Raw genomic sequence first — 14074 nt, 5'->3', positions numbered from 1 at the left:
CGTAAAAGCGATGGCGTGTTCTGCGTGGGACCCCAAATCTTCGCCAAACCGCCCCCCCGGGCGGGGGCAGGAGCAGCTCTGGCGGCCGGGGGAGCGGGGAGGGACCCCGGCATCGCCGGGGGAGAGCGGGGTGGGGGGGACCAGGCATCACCGAGGGAGCGGTCCCGGCATCACCGAGGGAGCGGTCCCGGCATCACCGAGGGAGCGGTCCCGGCATCACCGAGGGAGCGGTCCCGGCATCACCGAGGGAGCGGTCCCGGCATCACCGAGGGAGCGGTCCCGGCATCACCGAGGGAGCGGTCCCGGCATCACCGAGGGAGCGGTCCCCGGCATCACCGAGGGAGCGGTCCCGGCATCACCGAGGGAGCGGTCCCGGCATCACCGAGGGAGCGGTCCCGGCATCACCGAGGGAGCGGTCCCGGCATCACCGAGGGAGCGGTCCCGGCATCACCGAGGGAGCGAAAGAGGGGCAACCCCGGCATCACCGGGGGAGCAGCCCCAGCATCACCGTGCGCCGGCGGAGTATTTGGCCTTGGTGATCAGGTAGAGGACGATGTCCTGGTGGCCCCCGAAGGCGGCGATGTGCAGAGCGCTCCAGCCGTCGCGGTTGGCCAGGCGGATATCAGCGCCGAACTTGACCAGGAGCTTGACGAGCTCGAGGTTGCCGTCGATGACGGACTGGTGCAGCGCCGTCTGCCCCTCGGGCCCGAAGGAGTTGACGTTGAACTCGCAGTTCGTCATGTTCTGCAGCAGCGACTGCAGCTCCTTGGTGTTGCCGCGCCGCACCGCCTCCTGGAACACCCGCTGGCTGGGGGGCGGCGGCGGCGCCGCGCACGGCGACACCTCGCTCTGGCTCATGCCGCCGCCTGGGCCCCGCCGCCCCGCATGGACGGCGACGGCGGCGCCCCCCCGGGCATGCGGCGGCGGGCGGGCGGTGCTGCGGTGCTGCCGGGGCTGGGGGTCCCACTGGGTCCCGGTGGCCGCTCCCGGCCCCGCCGCTGCCGCGCTCGGTGCTGCGCTGGCTCCGCTCGCGCCCGTCTGGAGCGGCCCTGCCGCCGCGCGCGCTTTTTACCCGCCCTTTTATTTGCATAACAATGGCACGGCCGCGGGGGCGGGGTCGCACACCACAAGCCCATTGGCCCCGGCGGGCGGGGGGCGGGGACTCGGCGGGAGGACACGCCCCCCGGGAGGGTGAGCGGGAGGGGCCCGAGGGCTGCGAAGGCGGGAGGGGGCGGACGGGGGCGCTCCGGGCCCGGGACAGGCCGGGATAGCCCAGCTCGGGACAGCCCAGCTCGGGACAGCCCAGCTCGGGACAGCCCGGGATAGCCCAGCTCGGGACAGCCCAGCCCGGGATAGCCCAGCTCGGGACAGCCCGGGATAGCCCAGCTCGGGACAGCCCAGCTCGGGACAGCCCGGGATAGCCCAGCTCGGGACAGCCCAGCTCGGGACAGCCCAGCTCGGGACAGCCCGGGATAGCCCAGCTCGGGACAGCCCAGCTCGGGACAGCCCAGCTCGGGACAGCCCGGGATAGCCCAGCTCGGGACAGCCCAGCTCGGGACAGCCCGGGATAGCCCAGCTCGGGACAGCCCAGCTCGGGACAGCCCGGGATAGCCCAGCTCGGGACAGCCCAGCTCGGGACAGCCCGGGACAGCCCAGCTCGGGACAGCCCAGCTCGGGACAGCCCGGGACAGCCCAGCTCGGGACAGCCCAGCTCGGGACAGCCCAGCTCGGGACAGCCCGGGACAGCCCGGGATAGCCCAGCTCGGGACAGCCTGGGACAGCCCGGGATAGCCCAGCTCGGGACAGCCCAGCTCGGGACAGCCCAGCTCGGGACAGCCCGGGACAGCCCGGGACAGCCCAGCTCGGGACAGCCCAGCTCGGGACAGCCCAGCTCGAGACAGCCCAGCTCGGGACAGCCCGGGACAGCCCGGCTCGGGATAGTCCAGTACAGTCCAGCCCGGGACAGCCCGGCCTGGGACAGCCCGGCGCAGGACAGCTCAGCTCGGTACATCCTGGCTAGGCGCAGCCCGGGTCAGTACAGCCCGGCTCAACGGTAGCCTCGGCACTGGGCACGATCGACCAGGCGGGAGCAGCCGGCCCCACCGCTCACTGCAGCGCGGTGCTGGAACCGGTTTGTGCCCGTCCCCAAACACCCCTCGGGACTCCGCCGATAAGGGTCATCAAGGGGCTGCGGTTACTCCCGATTTGGGGGTGACACGGGATTGCTACGGGTTTGTGTCCTCATAAGCCAACCGGGATAGGATGGGAGGTTCAGCCCGCGGGGTCTGGCCGCTCTGGGGGCTCCCAGTGGGAGCTGCACTGGGTTTCAGGGACCTATGGGTGGGATTGATTTGGGGAGGGAAGATGCAGCCGCCACTATGTCCCACCAGTGCTGCAGTGACTCAGTTCTGTTGCCTGGGGCTTTATCCGGGGTTGGACCCACTGCCCAGTCGAGGACCACATTCCTGATGTGGGAGCACTGGGAGCTGTGAACACTACGGAGAGGCGGAAAAATGGGCAAAAAGGTACCTGAAAACACTGCATCAACCAGAAACGGTACTGGGGGGCCCCTCCCCTTCCCCCCGTGCCCGTTTGGTCCCCGGGGAGCAAACGGCAGGTCTGGGTTGGAAGCAGCGTTCCCGGGCCAGCTCCCTCTGCCTCCGCCGGGCATTTGGTCAACTGTAGCAGGACGGGAGGTGCGGGGAGAGATGAAGGAGCGTGTCATAAACCGAGGTGACAGCAGCCACGTCGGGGGCAGCTGGGTGGCAAGCTGCTGTCACCTGGCACTGCTGGTGTGTCCTTTTGGGGAGGCAAAGAGAGAAATCAGCCAACTGATAAATTCGACCCTAGCTGATGAAACGTGCCATCTTGGAGCTGTCTGTCACATGGCTGGAGGACAGCGGCCGTGAGCTAAGCGTGCGATTTGCCCCATGGCCTGTTCCTGTGGCTTTTCCCAGCAGCTGGAGGAGCCGGGGATGCCTCCTGCCCCAACCGGGTCCTTCTCCTTATCCCAGCCTGCTTTTGGCTGCAAGGAGTTGGTAAAGCAGCTCTTGTTTTTCTTCCTGTAAGGGTCTGCCTTTCTAAGTCCATTTCTGCAGGTAGTTTTTCTCATCCCTATCCCCACTCCTACCCCATTCCCATCTTCATACCCATCCCTATATCCATTTCCATCTCCCTGTCCAGATCCCCATCTCCATCCCATCCCTGTCTCCATCCTCATCCCATGCCCATCCACCTACTCATCTCCATCCCCATCTCCAGCCAATCCCCGTTCATCCTATCCCCATCCTCATCTCAATCCACATCCCCATCTCCTTACCTATGCCCATCTTATCCCAACCCCATCCCATTTCCATCTGTCTGGTCTCACTGGCTTCCCTAGGCCAGAGCTCTCCCAGTCACATCTTTCTAATGTGAACGTCACAGCCCATTGTTCTCACAGAAAAAGGGGGATTGGGACGTGACCGTGGCCAGGAGTTGCAGGCTCTCCTCTGCTCTCCTGTGGCTGTTGCAGCTTCTCCCAGGATGTCTCTGTGCCACTGAGATGCGGGGCCCCCACAGCGCTGGCACAGGACACAGAGCTAGGCTCAGGGCTTGGAGCCCTGGGGGCTGTGCAGGAGCCAGGTTTGCCCGAGGACAGCGAAAAAGAGCCACCTCTGCCTGTCCCTCCCTGCGAGGGCCCCGTTCCGGGCAGGAAGTGGTGGCTCTGTCTCCATCACCCCAGCCATGGTGGCCGCGGGGATCACCAGTGGCGATCCCTGCCCTGCTGTCCTGGTGTCACTCGCCGTGGTGAGCCGTGGCTCTTGGTGACTCACGGCAGCTCTGGTTGTGCCAGGGCCCAGCACAGCCCGGCAGTGCAAACAACGGGGAGTGCGGGAGCCACCGCAGCCCACAACTGTTCTCTGGCACTAATCCCAGCAAAGCCATCGTGGCAAAGCTGGAAGAGAGAAGGCAGCGGGTCCTACGGCAGCTCTGCTGGAACTGAGTGCGATGGCCTGAGGGTCGGGGCTCTGCTCTTCCCGGCTCGCCCTCTCCTTTCCACTCCTAAATATCCCGTGACAGTTGACTTTGTGCATTTACAGGCCATATCCTGCGAGGTGTGGAGCCCTGTGAGTGAGCCGTGGGAGAGTGGGAATTGCTCACACCTCCCCGGTCTGGGGCTTGGCCAGAGTTACATCCTCGCAAGCAAATCTGCATTAGCAGTGACACTGGTGAGAAAAAGAGCCCGGGCAGGGACCCAGCCATGCAAATGTTCGGGGATGGCAGGTGGGGGCAGGACTCGACCTGGGAACGGGGCCAGAGAGGGAGGGAAAAGAGTGAAAAAGTAGAGGGGAAAAAAAAGGAAATTAAATTCTGAAACGGTGCGTTTCAACCTCAGCTTGTACCCAGCTCTGTAACCGGAGAGCGGTGTGACGGCCGGGCCAGGCTCCCCGCACGGCTCCGGCCGGGAAGGGGCTGCGGAGGGGCCGGCGGCCCCTGTCCTGGCTCCATGGGGCCCTGCAAAACCAGTAGTCCCACCCAGTGATTTATCTGCTCTCTTCTGAGACGAGGGGGAAGACGTAGCGGGAGGTGGGGAAGGGACCCGGAGCTGCGATGCCTTAAGCCTCATGCCTCTCGGCATGACCGTTCCCCTCCTTAGGAGACGTGACGGCCAGATTTCCCCGTACTCGTGAGAGCCTGCGGGAGGAAGTAGGACCGGCTGCGACCGGCATTGCAGGCGGGGCTCGGAGCCGCCCCGGCGCTGGGCGCGTTGGGCTGGGCATGTAGCAACCCTTTCCCAAAAATCCCAGCGGGCAGTGCCCGTCCTTAGACCAGGCGGACGTAGCAGCGAGAGTCCAGCCACCCCCGGAGGCCTCCTTGAAGGGAGCCGGAGAGCCGGGGGGACGGATCCGGGGCAGGCGGCGAGGGGGCGTGCCCCCACTTAATTCATTAAAATGTGTCGGAGAGCGTGGGAAAGACGGGAGCTTTTCTTCCCAGCGCAGAGCCCCAGCGAAAGGCGTGCGAGGGAGAGCGCCCTGCCCGGTCGGCTCCCCGGAGCCAGAGGAAGCGCGAAGATTTCCTCTGCCGCTGGCCCGCCGGCGCTTTGCCTCCCGGCTTTTTGGCAAAGCGGTTGCCGGAGCGCCGGTGGGGAAACGTGGGGCTCGACAAATGCCGCCCGCCCGGCCGCGGGGATGTGGGATATGAGGATGTAGGGAGACCACGTGGGCCCGAGGGGCTGCGGTTGCTGTGTGGGAACAGTCTCCCTTGTGCGGATTCATCTCTGGGGGGAAGAAAGGGAATGCGGGGGGGGTTCAGGGGAAAACCTCCCTCCATATGGTTGAGAGCTGCTCTGCTTGCAGTGGGGCACAAGCAGGGACACGGCCGTAGGACTGGCCTCATGCTCCCCCCATGGACACACTGTGAGCTTCCAGCAGCACTCAGACAGTGCCCGAGCGGGCTGGGACCTTGCAGCCCCTTCCAGCAGAGCTGCTAAGGCCAGTGGTGAGAATTTGTAAGGGAAACCTCATGGTCTTGCAGTGAGGGCATGTGTAAGTGCCCCATGTCCTCTGCAGGGAGCATGGCATCACTAGCAAAGCTCTTACAAGTGGTTTGGGAAGCTCTGTGGACAAGGGGAGGCCCCAGGCATCCTCCTGGGACATCCCCATCACAGGGGCCACTGCAGGAACATGGGCTGGGGACTGCCACTTCCCATGGATGCCACTAAGGATGCTACTCTGTGTGGTCCCTCCTTCCCAGCCTGTGACAAACAGGATTTAAAGTCTGAGCGAGACTCAAGCACGGTCATAGCCCTACAAGTGATCCTTGTCCTCCAGGGGAGACACAGGTGGAGGTGTCCACGGGCTGGAGGACGTAGTGCTGGGCTGTGCAGTTTGGGTTGTCTCATTGCAGCTTGGCCTTTAACCACTCCAGTGCCCCATCTTGTCAGTCCTTATCCTGCTGGAAATGCAGCTCCTCTGATGTAGCCTACAACCTCAGCATCTGACAGCATAAATACGCTCTTGGAACAAAAGGTTACGAACTGGGATGTGCTTGGAGCTGAAGAACTCTTGCCTAGTGCCACAGGCAGGGGTCTCCAGCTGCAGCAGTGTCCCAGTGCTGCCAGGTCATACTGAGACATTGCCTTGACTGATATCCCTCTGGCCACTGAGTACAGGTGCACCAAACTGCCATGGTTCCAGCCCAGGCTCTGCCTCACGTGTCCCTGGCCAGGTGCTCTGGCAGCTGCTTGTGGGATTTCTGGTAATGGAAAACTGGCACGTGGAAGGACCAAATATCCACTTTGCAGGTGCTGATAGAGTTGTTTGGAGGCACAGACCCTGGTTTCATGTGCCCTAGGCCAACCTTCCTGCCATAATTACCTTGTCCTGAGCCATCAGAATGATCTCCAGGATTGAATACAGTGTTAGTGCAGTGTTTTAGTGCTGGTAAATGACCATCTCCTGAGACATGTGGTCCCCAGGACCACTTACCATGGAGTCACAGGCTGGTTTGGGTTGGAAGGGACTTTTAAAGTCCAGCTCATTCCAACACCTTGCCATGGGCAGAGACACCTTCCACTAGACCAGGTTGCTCCAGGCCTCATCCAACCTGGCCTTGAACACTTTCAGGTGTGGGGCACCCACAGCTTCTCTGGGCAACCTGTTTGATTGCATTGTGTGGCCACTCCTTTGCAGTGGCTGCAGGAATGGGGATATGTCACCCCACTGCTCCCACTGCATAGTTACCCCAAAAGACACATTACAGCTCACTAGGGCTGGCCTGGGGACCTGGTGACTGCTCCGTGGGGACATCCCTGGGATTTGAGCAGGCTCGGGGGCAATGTGGCCGTAGCCCCTGTGGGACGTGCCTGGTGAGCGTGTGTAAGCTCATTTGCCTGAGAGCTGTGCCCACATATTGGCAGGCTGATGGGAAGGGTCCGGCCCCAGGCTATTTCCCAGGGAGCAAACATCTTCCTGACCAATGCAACTGTCCCTCCTTGTGTGGCACCGACACCTCTCTCCTCTCCCTGCCCCAGCGAGGGGCCAGCAACAGTGACCCCCGGCTCATGGGAGCAGCATTGCCATGGTGTGGGGCATCATAAGGGTCTGAGCTTGCAGCCAGTCCAGGGCTCTCAGCCCTGGGTCCATGCCCAGAAACACGTCAGTTTGTTTGAAAACGGCAGCCAAGCAACTGGGAGTTCGATTGGAGCATCCGGCTGGAAGAGCGGCTCCGTGATGAGGATGGGCAGCAGTACAGCCCTCATCCTTCTCCTCCTCCCCTGTCTCACCAGCTGCCTTAGGGATTGACCAGCACTAGTCCAAGGCACAAAGTCATGCCAGGGAAAACTGTGCTGGTTTCTGTGAGCCAGTCAAATATGCAGCGAGGTTTCCGCTCCAGATTACTGGAGGAAGGAAGTTTGCTCGGAAGGGGATGGGGATAAGGTGGGGGAGAAGGGAGGGAAGTGCATTCCTGCCTGATGAGGAACAATGTTGATATATTCATTTGTAAACTAAAGCTGGCCTGAGCGTCAAACACCTTGTCCCCATCAAGCTCCAAAGGATGTGCAGGAATACACAAGGAGAGGAGAGGAACCTTCTGACATCCGATGCAGCGTGTGGTTTCCCAGGGCTGAGGGATGGATGCTGTTCAATCAGGTCTCATTCATGAGCAATAAAACCCTTCTCCAGTGCTGCTTTATCCCAGGGTCCCCCCATGATCACATCCTGTCATGCAAGGGCACAGGTGAAACACCTGGGGGATCGATGGTTTCCTGGAGCCCACCCAGAGCCCCCATCCCTGCTGGGGCTGCCCTTCCCACACAGGATCAAATGGCTCCATAAAAGCATGGAGGGCTCATTACTGCCCTAATAAATGTTAAACATTAGTATGACACAGACAATGGGATTTTGTAATTATCTCTTTTTTAAGCAGCCAGATAGGGAAACAATACTGTTGGGTGATTAAAAGGCTCCTTTAATTCCCTTTGATCTGTATCCACCATTCAAAACTGGACAATTTATTACTTCCTGGATGCTCCTCAAGGCTGATCGGATGTGGAATTTGCTGTTGACTGTGTCTATGACTGGAGGTGACCTTGCTGCACAGATCCCACCACGGCATCACCTCCTGTGGGCAGCAGGAAGGGAGAGGTGCTGTGCTGAGTCACAGCTGCCACCCCTGCCCCCAGGAGCTGGATGGGATCCTCTGGGAGCTGTTTCATGCCACGTCCACAGGTACACATGACCTGCTGGTGTCTGCCCTGGGTTGGTCTCCTAAAAAAAGTCCCACAGTGGTGACCTTGCCCTAGCACAGCCCTGGCTGTAAACACAAAAGCTCTCCCCAAAATCGATGGAGCTGGCAGGCAGATAAAGTCCGGGAGGTGTCAAGGACATGACCCTACTGTCCCCAGGGTTCAGAAGGGAAAGGATTCTTCTAGGCAGCTGTCCCCAGGTGAGGGACAGGGCCATGTGTCCCTGTTTCCCACCAGTTCCCCTCTGCAGTGAAAGGGGTGGCAGACAGATATGAAACCACAGCTCTGGAAAACCCAGCAAGCAAAGGCCAGAAGTGCCCATGGGTGGTCAGATGTCCATGTGACTCAGCAGCTTCCTCCACATGGGGTCTGGACAGGTTCATCCCATTCTGGAGAGGTTCGTCCCACTCTGGATGAACATTTCACAGCATGACAAAGCACCACTCACCACACGGGCCAGCAACGGGAGGCTCTGATCATTCCTACTTTGCCTTATCCTCAGTTTCTGCCATCCCAGAACAACTCCTGAAGAAGCAGGATGCTGACACATGGCTGAGTCTGCATGGAGCCCAGGGGGCTCGGCAGCTCAGCCTCTGGTGTGGGCAGTCCCTCGCTCACCGTCTGCAGTGACCCCACTGGTCCCTCTCACCAGTGGCTGGCATAGAGGGGCTGCTGGCAAAGCATGAGCCTCGTTCACCCCCTGCTCACAGGACACTCTTCAAGGTCCCCACATGCTCCAGGGAGCTGGGGGTTTGGTGGTCCATAGGGACATGGCAACTCCAGTGGCATCCAGGAGGAAGGTGGCCTATGCACTGGAGGAGCCAATGTTTGGCAGAGCATCAGGGTTCTGAACCTGAACCTAAGAACATCCTGCTTCCAGGCATTGAACAGATCACCTGGACACACAGGGACAACAGCAAAACTCCCAGAGCCAGAGCACCAGCCCAAGGCTGAGAGTGGCAGGATGTCCTTGAGGGGCCAGATACAGCATCTGCAATCATTGGGCAGTGGCTGCCTCAGGTGGGTGCTGAGGATTCCTCAGCAGGGATCCCACGTACTCCTGCCACCCAGGCCGGACATTTGAGGAATCTGGGAAGGGCTTAAAGGAGAACACTGTAGTGGCAGCCTCAGGCAGCCTTCAGGCCCCTGAGCTGGGATGGGGAGGGACAGAGAGATGGAGAAATGCAGAGATGGAGAGCTTCAGGGTCGGTGGCACAGATGGATGAGAACATATGCCATGGCCTATACTGCTGAGATTACAGCTGGCGTACTGGGAGCAGCTCCATCCAAGTGTGTCCATGTCCAAGCAAGGTCACTGTCATGTCACAGCACCAAATACAACTCAGGCCAGAGGGACCTCAGCTGCCCCATGCTGCCATTAGGAATTGGGGACAATTTGTAAACATCTGCCCATGACATAGAAGCAGAAAACCTGTTATCATGAGTGCTGTTTCCTAGTGCCAAAGCTCTGCTTTCACACGGGATTCAGTCCTGGAGCTCACCCTGATGGTTCAGGACAAGGTAATTGTGGCCCAGAAGTGTGGAGGTTGGTCCAAGGCACATAAAACCAGGGTCTGTGTCTCCAGCCAACTGTAACATCACCAACAGAGCAGATATTTGGTCCCTCCATGTGCCAGTTTTCCAGGACCAGAAGGCCTACAAGCAGTTGCCAGCATACCAGGCCAGGTACATGCGATGGTGCCAGTTTGTCCCCTGCTGTTACTGCCTGGCCCAAAGCTGTTGTACCAGAAACATGACAAAAATGACCTGGGGGTAAAAGTGAAGGGGAAATTTCCATTTTAGATGAAGAGGGAATTAAGAAAAACACATTAACACCAAGAGAGCACAGGACTGGAAAACCAGGAAGTGAAAGACAATTGCTTCAAGATTCTGTGCAAAAAATGTAGACAGCTGAGAAGACAAAAAAATGGAAAGAGTGGATGGAACAATGACAGCCATGGAGGACAAGATGAGCAGCAGGCATTTTAATCCCGTTAGGAGAAATAATCCCCATGGCTGGAGGTGTCAGTGCACATTCAGGAAGGTGTGCCAGGGTCCAGGAGCCTCCAGTCAAGTGGGAAAATCCCTGTTTTTCTTCTGCCCATCTCTAGGAGCAGCAGCCATCTCCAGCATAAACTAAGAGAGATAGGAAAGGAGGGATGAAGGTGGTGGTGAGGGAAGGTTTTGCTCAAAGACTGGTTTTGGCTGGTGAGCTCCAGTGCTGGGCACCCACTGGCCTGGGACAATGAATGGTCCTGGGGCACCTGGGCAGTGCCATGGCAAGGCTGGGCTGTGGGGGCTCCATGGGGCCAGACCCTACCCCAGGGCCAGGGGATCAGAGGGAACAGACGTGGCTTTCCTTGTCTGTGACTGTATGGGAAGGGGAGGAGAGGAGAGGAAAAGGAGAGGAGAGCAGATGGAGCCTTTTAAGAAATTTCTCAAACCCAGCACCCCCACACAGCCAAAGCCTTGGCAGCAGGAGGTGTGATCCCTATGTCTATCACTCCACGGGCAGAGCAGTGGCTGAGGCTGGGACTCTTGCTGACACATGACTACTCCCTGGTAGACGCTGCTGTGATGATGATGATGGTGATTCTCAGCCATGGAGGAGGCTTTCTCTCCAAGTTCTGCCAGCCAAGTGTAGGGAAAGAGGGAATAACCCCCCCCAAATCTCCTGGGAAACACAGATCTTGTAGCTGACTCTCACCCCTGTGCGTCCCAATGGGAAGGGGCCAGGCTTAGCATCCCTGTCCTCCCAAAATGGGTCCAAACCTTTCATGTGCAGGGCCAGTGGTGCATGCTGAGGTGGTGACAACTCCTCTGTCACAGTGACACTGATGTCCACCTCGACTTTGTTCATCACTGGTGAAGGAGATGCTGTTATTTTATGCTTCCACTTGACAGGGATGAAGCTCCATGGCAGCAATCAAGGGGCAGCGGGTGGCAGGGTTGTGAGGTAGATGGGGACAGTGGGGTGGGCACAGGGGTTATCTGCCATCTTCTGATGGAAACAGGGACAAAATGACATACTGTGGCCATGGAAAGTGTCACCAGAGGGTCATGTCCATGGTCAGGACTCACCTAGGACCACTAGGGAGTGAGGATGGGCACAGTGTACGTACAGTCACATTTCAGGGTCACTTAATTAATGCTCAGTCAGGGTCTTGTGGAAAGAGAGATATTTAAAGTGGAAAAATTATTTTTTCTTCTTAAAGCGTTGAGCTGGAGCGTGAGATGTCCCCTGGGGGGGCAAGGACCCCCTGGCACTGTGTGACCAGGAGCTCTGGAGGAGGGAAAGTGAGTCCTGCAGTGCAGGTGCTTCCCTGGCCCAAAAATGTCACACCTCAGCCAAGAGCTCCTCAGGACCTCTCAGCAATAACAGCAGGGCCTGGAAGTTAACCTGGATTAGAAGGGAAGTTTTGCAAACAGTCCTCTGTTGCAGGGTGAAGTGGTGTGAGCCTGGCCCTGGATCTGGAGGCACCCAACAGAAGTGCCTGGAGCTTTGGACAGGCCTGCCTGGACTCCTCGCCTCTCCTGGGATCTCCACAGCTTGTGCAGCCTCCTCTGGGTGCTGGCCAGTACCACCAGTGACACTGGTTGCTGGAGGTGGTGGGACCACACGCCTCACTGCCAGTCCTGCTGCTTCCACACAGAGCCTCAGGCACGTGGATGTCCTGAGGGACCACCCCAGGGAGGCAGGTGGCTATAGCTTTGGCACCACTGGGACCCCCCAGGACCAGCCCGGCCCTGCTGGGGCATCTCAGATCCCAGCACAGGCGGATGTGGATGCCAGTGGGTATCGTGGTGCACCCAGAGATTTCCCTGACCCCAGAAGTGCTCAGCCCCCCAGGACTCCTGCACCTACTGATCACCTCTGAGGAATGCTGGGAGAACAGGATCAGGGTGAGCAGGATACTGGTTGTGGTGTGGCACATGTCCCACAGGCTGGGAGCACTCCAGGCACTGGAGATGCTCTCCCCTGTGCTGCTGTTGGGGACGCAGCTCCTGGGTCCCCACCATGAGTGACCAGGCAGAGGGGCACTGGTGCGAGGATGCCATGGGGTCAGCACTGCTGGGGTGGTGATTTTGGTTTGGAGAGCTCTGCTACCCTCTTGCCATGCCCAGCCTGGAGAGGGGCAAAAATAAAGCAAAGGGTTAATTCCCTGGCTACCTCTGCTTTAATGATCACATGGAGGCCATGTGTTTTTTGGCTGTTGCAAACCATAAGTGCAACTGTGACAGTGCTCCATGGTGGATCCCAAAACAAGAGCCCCCCTGCTTCCAGCCTCTTACTGCAAACCCATGGCCCAAAATCCGCTGAGGTTTCTTGCATAGTTCCCTGTCTCACCATCAAGCCCCTCCATCCCCCCTCAGCTCAGCTCATAGATGCTTTGTGCATCCCCCGAGGCCATAAGAACATCCCGAAACTGGGAGACGACACGTCCAAAATGGTACCCCTCCCAAAACACCTTCCCACAGCAGGAGCAGCAGTAGAAGTCGGTGAGCTCAGCTCTGTCCAGCACCCCGGGGGGGATGGCACCGACCTGCAGGACTGTGCCTCCCCCCAGCACTGCATCTGCCCCTCGCTGCTCCAGCTCCTCTGGCTGCTCTCCGTGCGTGGTGCAGCCGGGCTGGGCTGTGTCATGGGCTGGCACGGCGACATCGCACAGCTGGCTCCCTGGGCAGACTGTGGAGAGAGAAGACAGCACATGACATCAGCCACTGCTGTGATTAGCAGAGTCTGTGTTCATCCACGTGAGCGACCCTTGTGAGGGGCCCATCATACCTGCAGGGGGTCCAGGCTCTATCCTGCATCCCAAGGAGGAGCATTCTATGAATTTGGGAGAACGGGCGGTCACCAGCATCCACCAACTGCCTGCCCTGAGCGTGGCACCTCTGCCATGTCCTGGGATCTGTTCCAGTCTTGGTAACTGCACCAGTGCTGCTGCTGTACTGGGTGCAGTGGTTTTTCCACCCTGTCGCAGGTCAGGCAGGGCTGTTCTCCGAGCTGGCCTGGGCCCCCCACCCATGGCTGTGTTATGGGACAACCAACAGCAAGGTTGCCCTTACTGCTGTTTAAATTAAACCATCACCATCATTCCCAGCTGTCTGTGCTGTTCATGACACCCATGACTCTCCTGACCTGCTCATGGACACGACTCCTTGGGGTATGTGTGGCCTCATTCCTCATCTCCCATATGTGACCCTCCATCTCCCACCACAAACACACCACCGTGGGGTGTCTCACAAGGGACACTGTGGGGTGTGATGTGGGGCCATGTCCCACAAGCTGTTCCTGCATGCCCCCAGCATGGGGGGATCATTGCCATGGCACACCCAGTACCACACCCCCCGGCAGCTTTGGCAGCTCAGTGCAGGCTCTCACACCAGCGGCAGGGACACGGCACATCGCTGGATCCGGGCAGCGGAAGCTGAGGGCTGAGTTGCCTCCCATCCATCAGGATGCCTGGCAGCTGGGGACAGGCTGCAGTTATTGCTATGGGATGACTCAGTTTTGGCAGGGGGAGACTGTCCTGCCCAGGCACCAACTAAGACAACAAAGGGCATCCTGCATCACTCTAGTGCCAGCTCTGGGGTGTCCAGCCTACCCTTTCCAGGATCACAGGGACCCTATTGGGAGCCACCTGGGACAGAGAGGGACACCAGCATTCCTGGCTGGCTCTTCCCTGCATCCCAAAGCTGTCAGGAGCTTGGGATATGCTGGGATTATCGTGGGGGAAAGCAAGGCTGAGGACAACCCTGAAATGGCCATCTTATCTTGGCAGAGCCACCCCATCCTGGCAGAACCGCCCCATGGCTGTCCAGAAAGGTCTGGACCTACCA

General features: G+C 59.4%; 2 protein-coding genes across 2 annotated transcripts in view; both read right to left on the bottom strand.

Annotated features, from left to right (window-relative positions):
- Positions 1-354: 354 nt before the first annotated feature.
- Positions 355-1000, bottom strand: NRARP (NOTCH regulated ankyrin repeat protein). The gene has a single exon (XM_032708166.1). It carries the CDS (start codon positions 856-858, stop codon positions 505-507), a length of 354 nt encoding a protein of 117 aa, XP_032564057.1. The 5' UTR covers positions 859-1000; the 3' UTR covers positions 355-504.
- Positions 1001-7934: 6934 nt separating this feature from the next.
- EXD3 (exonuclease 3'-5' domain containing 3) overlaps positions 7935-14074 on the bottom strand; it is a 301394-nt gene continuing 295254 nt past the window's right edge. Inside the window, 1 exon segment of the mRNA XM_032708164.1 lies at positions 7935-12917. Coding sequence (XP_032564055.1) covers positions 12601-12917 — 317 coding nt within the window. The 3' untranslated portion in view covers positions 7935-12600.

Source organism: Chiroxiphia lanceolata, chromosome 21, assembly GCF_009829145.1.
Source record: "Chiroxiphia lanceolata isolate bChiLan1 chromosome 21, bChiLan1.pri, whole genome shotgun sequence".
Taxonomy (NCBI): domain Eukaryota; kingdom Metazoa; phylum Chordata; class Aves; order Passeriformes; family Pipridae; genus Chiroxiphia; species Chiroxiphia lanceolata.
This window is presented reverse-complemented; position numbering and strand designations above follow the sequence as displayed.